Source organism: Xyrauchen texanus, chromosome 9, assembly GCF_025860055.1.
Source record: "Xyrauchen texanus isolate HMW12.3.18 chromosome 9, RBS_HiC_50CHRs, whole genome shotgun sequence".
Classification (NCBI taxonomy): domain Eukaryota; kingdom Metazoa; phylum Chordata; class Actinopteri; order Cypriniformes; family Catostomidae; genus Xyrauchen; species Xyrauchen texanus.
The window spans coordinates 30,378,535-30,384,873 of NC_068284.1; the positions used below are offsets into that span (position 1 = coordinate 30,378,535).

Here is a 6,339-nt window from a genome sequence, read left to right on the forward strand (position 1 = left end):
TTGCATATCTGCCAGCTTGAACCAGTCTGGCTATTGTCTGTTGACCTCTCTTATGACCTCATCTATCTGCAGAACTGCTACTCACTTTATGTTTTTGGCACCATTCTGTGTAAACTCTAGAGACTGTTGTGCATGAAAATCCCAGGAAATCAGCAGTTACAGAAATAATCAAACCAGCCTGTGTGGCACCAACAATTATGCCATGGTCGAAATCACTGAGATCACATTTTTTCCCTCATTCTGATGGTGATGTGAACATTAACTGAAGCTCCTGACCCATGTCTGCATGATTTTTTGCATTGCACTGCTGCCACACGATTGGCTGATTACATAATCTCATGAATAAGTAGGTGTACAGGTGTTCCTAAGAAAGTGCTCAGTGAGTGTATATAGCAAGAGACGTGTGCCATATGTGAATGTGTGGAATGAGCTATGTGCGTATCTTATGTCATCACATCCAGCTCTGAGATTGAGGCCCAGACATGGACAGAAAAAACATTTCAAAATGGGATCAGACTTGACAAGGAAACTGTGCACAAACCTCGAACATGCTCCATGACACCAGTTCTGACTTCTGGTGCAGATGGAAGTAAAGAAGCTGACTGTCACCCTAACAAATCACAAAACACCACCAGAAACCTGACTTACCTTCACCTACAAGCCTGTGAGACAGACATCCTCGAATGACATGGGAAGATGGATCATAGAATTACAGTAATTGTTTAAGACCCTGATATACAGGCATTCTTTCAGATTTCTATTCTGAAAGCCTGCCAACATGTTCAGGCATAACCTTCCTGTTATGGAATGGAATAATGTTTAAGAATAAGATATTTTTTTTTTTTATAGAAAAAAATTGGAAAAGTCTAAAATATATATAAAGATTTATTTAAAAACTAAGAAAAATAAGATGACTGCTAAAGATATAAACAAAAATACACACAAAATTAGCTCAAATTAGCTCTCTTTTTTTAACTTGTTACTAATTTTTGTTTTTCATTTTCATATGTTGACATGTACAAACCATCTAAAATGTTTTATCTGATGAGTGATATCTTAAACAGCTCATTTATTGTGTATGAAGTCAAACAATTGTGGAAAATTTCCTATGGCTGTTTTATTTTTATAATATTTACAATATTTTTTGTTCACTCATTAAACTCACCACTATATTAAGTTGAGTTTTAATAATGACTGATGCAATAGTTTGTAATATATATATATATATATATATATATATATATATATATATATACATACTGTATAAAAATAAGTTTTAATGACTTCTACCAAAGTGTATGTAAACTTCTGACTTCAACTGTGTGTTTGTATATGTGTGTGTTTGTATATATATATATATATATATATATATATATATATATATATATATATATATATATATATATATATATATATATATACATACTTTGGTAGAAGTCATTATAACTTATTTTTTAACCACTTATGGAGTAAATTCACACTAAATTTACAACATATCTAAAGGTGACATTTCTTATCATGAGTTTGGGGGTAATTGTAGCTAATAAATAATGAAATAAAATAGTTAAATACAGTAATATTGTAGTAGTAACCAAAATATTGGTTACTACTACAATATTAGTAACAAAAATATTGGACTTGAAATTTTTGGTATTGGATCAAAAAGAAAATAATTGGTATCGCCCATTCCTACCATAAAAAAAGCCAGTCTACAGTTTGCAAGTGCACATGGGTTAAATATCTTACTTTTTGGAGAAATGTCCTCTAGTCTAATGAAACAAAAAGGGCACTGTTTCGCCATAATGACTATCGTTATGTTTCGAGGAAAAAAGGAGAGGCTTGCAAGCCGAAGAACACCATCCCAACCGTGAAGCATGGGGGTGGCAGCATCATGTGGGTCTGCTTTGCTGCAGAAGGGACGGATGCTCTTCACAAAATAGATGGCATCATGAGGAAGGTAAATTATGTGGATTTACTGAAGCAACATCTTAAGACATCAGTCAGGAAGTTAAAGCTTGGTCGTAAATGGGTCTTCCAAATGGACAATGACCCTAAGCATAACTCCAAAGTTGTGGCAAAATGGCTTAAGGACAACAAAGTCAAGTTATTGGACTGGCCATCACAAAGCCCTGACCTCAATCTGATGCTTGAGGGTGAAAATTTGTGGGCAGAACTGAAAAAGTGTGTGCGAGCAAGGAGGCCAACAAACCTGACTCAGTTACTTCAGTTCTGTCTGGAGGAATGGGCCAAAATTACAGCAACTTATTGTGAGAAGTTTGTGGAAGGCTACACAACACGTTTGACCCAAGTTAAACAATTTAAAGGCATTGATGCCAAATACAAACAAAGTGTATGTAAACTTCTGACCCACTGGGAATATGATGAAAAATAAAAGCTGAAATAAATAATTCTCTCTACTATTATTCTGATATTTCACATTCTTAAAATAAAGTAGTGATCCTAACTGAGTCAGGGAATGTTTTCTATGAATAAATGTCAGGAATTGTGAAAAACATAAGTTTAAATGTATTTGGCTAAGGTGTATGTACATTTCTGACTTCAACTGTATGTGTGTGTGTATATATATACACATACACACACACACACACCGATCAGCCACAACATTACAACCAACTCAGTGGTTATCTGAGTTACCGTAGACTTTGTGAGTTCGAACCAGTCTAGCCATTCTCTGTTGACCTCTCTCATCAACAAGGCATTTCCATCCACAGAACTGAACTCTGAATCCAGTTTTTTTTTTCGATCAACATCTGTCCTTTCTATGGCTAATTTGCTTTTCTAAACAACAAACATAGGAACCATTTACTTAGTTAACTAGTTCTAAAAATCGAAACAACTTTTCATGGTCTACGTTTCATCCTGATGACCTCTTTCTCTCACATGGCTATCTGGGGTGCCTGCCAACATTTCAAATTAAACATTTGAACTGCAAGTGAAATTATGAAAATGGGGTTATTCATGTGGAAGGGGACATCTCTCTGTGTGAGTGTCAAATTTTTAACAGCATAACATTACATCATAACTTCAGTGAGAAATAACTCAAAAGCATACCACAGTCAAAGTTTACAAAAGCACCTTGTTTTGATCAAATAAAATAAAGCACATGAAAATGTCTGCATACAATCTTCACTCTCAGGTTAATTATATTTAAAGAAAATTATACTTGATAATCTGTAATACTTCACATCTCAATATCACTCATAAGCATGTTAATAAAGAAATACCTTATTAAATAATATTCCGGGTTTAACACAAGATAAAAATCAATAGACAGCTTTTGTGGCATAATGTTGTTTTACCACAAAAAATAAATTTGACTTCTTCCTCCTTTTCTTTCAAAAAAGCAAAACTTTAAGTAACAGTGTGACACTTAAAATGGAAGTCAATGGGGCAAATTTTTGGTAGAAATTTGAATCTTGTAATTTTGATTAAAAAAACATGAATTCTTCTTTTAAAACTCATGTATTATTTGAGCTGTAAAGTAATTTAAATAATTGTTTACTGGAAATACAGGGTTTAGGGCATTCAGTCGTCATGGCAACATAGTAAAATAGTACAGAAAAGGTTAGTATGTTTTTTTTTTCACACTAAAATCATGTTAACAAACATAATGGCTGTCTTGTGTCTTTATTTGTGAAAAATCAAGTATTTTAATATTTACAGATTGGCCTCATTCACTTCCATTATAAGTGCCTCACAGTAACACATATTTTTGCTTTTTTTAAAGAAATGTTTTATGTCGAAATTAATTTTTGTGGTATTCAACATTATGCCACATATGCTGTCGAATGAGCTTAACTTGTATTTAACCTGGAATATTTATTTAAGGCAATGTTAGCTTATGATAGATCAAATTCAATCAAAACAATGTTTATACTTTAATAAATAATAAATTAATGTTACATGCACAGTGAATTGCATGTATAAGATACCTTCAAAGATAATAAAAACACATTTTGTCATCAGTTGTTGAATGGCATATATTATTATAAAAATAGCCCAGAAGTAGAAACAGGTTCAATATGATTTTAACAAGGTCACAATTTAGTGTTCACAGTTTTTGACCAGTACCAAAGGCCAAGCTGAGAACTACAGGTCAATAAAAACTTGTTGGTACACTGATCGGTATATAAAAAGCTAATTCAGGGAGCAAGCATTCAGAGACTGACAGAGAGGAGAACAGATCCACTGTTTATTTTTAGACTAAATTAAGAAGATTTGTACTTATGAGTTAGTTTCAGTTTTGCATACAATTAAATTAATACTGACTGTGCAATATCAAGCAGCACAAATGAGCCATCACTCTTCGTGGAGAGGACATCATTGTGCCCCTGGAGACACCAACTGCACTACAAGCTTTAAGGAGTCCTTAGGCAGCAAGAGCTACAAGTTACTCCATGTGCCTTTCCATGGGCAGAACTACAGCCACCACCATGGGCCTCCACATGCATTCTCCACTGTGGATATTCCTGACCATGCCCACTACATCATCGGCTCTGTCATATTAATAGTTGGCATTACTGGAGTGATTGGAAATGCTCTGGTGATATACATGTTCTGCCGAAGCCATAATCTTCACACTGCTGGGAACCTGTTTGTGGTGAACCTGGCTGTGGCTGATTTCTTTATGTCTCTCACCCAGTCACCAGTGTTCTTTGCCGCCAGCCTACATAGGCGTTGGGTGTTTGGTGAGTGTGCTTGTGAGCTCTATGCTTTCTGTGGAGCTCTCTTCGGAATCTGTTCAATGATGACCTTGACTGCTATTGCGGCCGATCGCGGCCTAGCCATAACTCAGCCTCTTTCCCTCGTTGGCAAATTTAGCCAGAGCAAAGCTTGCGCAGTGCTGGCTGTTGTGTGGCTCTATTCTTTGGGCTGGAGCCTTCCACCATTCTTTGGCTGGAGTGCTTATGCCCCAGAGGGGCTTCAGACTTCCTGTTCATGGGACTACATGACCTTCACTCCATCAGTGCGTGCATACACCATCCTCCTCTTCATTTTTGCTTTCTTCATCCCACTGGGCATTATCGGTGGCTGCTACTTTGGAATTTTCCAAACTATCCGAGCAGCCGGGAGGGAGATAAGAGAGCTGGATTGTGGGGAAACACATAAGTTGTGTGAGCGTATGCAGAATGAATGGAAGATGGCTAAGGTTGCCCTCCTGGTGATTTTTCTTTTTGTAGTCTCCTGGTCACCCTACTCTGTGGTGGCTCTCACTGCTACAGCAGGCTATACCCATCTCTTGACCCCCTACATGAATTCAGTGCCTGCGGTTATTGCCAAGGCCTCAGCCATCCATAATCCCATCATCTACGCAATTACACATCCAAAATATCGGTCAGCTATTGCGCGTTATATTCCAGTTCTTCGCACTATCCTGCGTGTAAAAGAGAAGGACCTCCTTTCATCTTTCAAATCAAGCAGTGCCCTCTCTTCCCATCGTCCGACACTTACTAGTCAATGCTCCTTGGGTGGTAACATGGGCAATGCTGCACAAGCTAATGGCCTCTGGGGGAAGACCCGCTTGTCTTCGGCTTCAGACACTGATTCCTGCTGGACAGAGAGTGAGGCTGACGGTTCCAGTGTTAATTCTCTGATATCTAGTTGCCATGTATCCACAGAGATCTCTACAGATACAGCCATTCCTCTACAGTATAGTGGCAGCATCACCACAAGTGGGCAGAAGTTAGGGAAGTTGGACAAAGCAGGCATGCATGTGCAATCTATTTCTATTGAAACAGATGCATTCGAGGTGGAGCCTCTGTCTGATGGGAAGGCTTTCCTTCTTGGGGTAACTAAAGGAATAATGCAGTCCTTAAGAGGGGTCACAACTTTAGAATTAGTTACTTTAGTGGTTGCTTTGAATATGACCTCTTACTTTTAGTATGATTAAATAATCATTGTTCCCTTCTTTATTCCACAAAAAAAAAAAAAAAAAACAACTTGTTTTTACAATTGACAAATTGTAAATGTATAGGGAGCATTTACTGATTGTAACCATTCTGTTCAGTTAACATAGTCATTTAGCACTTTGTTTCATTATTTAAAAAGCTTATTTATGATGTTTATTTTTTATTTATTTAAAATGTAATGGTCTAATAATGTATGTAAATGATGTTTGGCATACATTTTATTTAAATAATATATGTGTACTATTATTGAATGTATATACAAATTAGAGAATCATAGCACTTGAAAATATATAGCTTTTTTCATGTTTCATGATTTTCATAATACACCCCCCCACCACACACACACAAATAACGCAAGTATTCAGACATCTTAATTTTTTTTTATTTTGTTATGCTTCAGGCTGCTGCC

At 36.3% G+C, this 6,339-nt stretch overlaps 1 protein-coding gene across 1 annotated transcript; it reads left to right on the forward strand.

The window, feature by feature from the left end:
• The first annotated feature begins 4,312 nt into the window (after window positions 1-4,312).
• On the forward strand, window positions 4,313-5,902 carry LOC127649714 (melanopsin-like). The gene has a single exon (XM_052134947.1). It carries the CDS (start codon window positions 4,313-4,315, stop codon window positions 5,900-5,902), a length of 1,590 nt encoding a protein of 529 aa, XP_051990907.1.
• Window positions 5,903-6,339: the final 437 nt, after the last annotated feature.

Coding starts and splice junctions, on each gene's coding strand:
- LOC127649714 (XM_052134947.1), top strand. CDS start 4,313: ATGAGCCATCACTCTTCGTGGAGAGGACATCATTGTGCCCCTGGAGAC.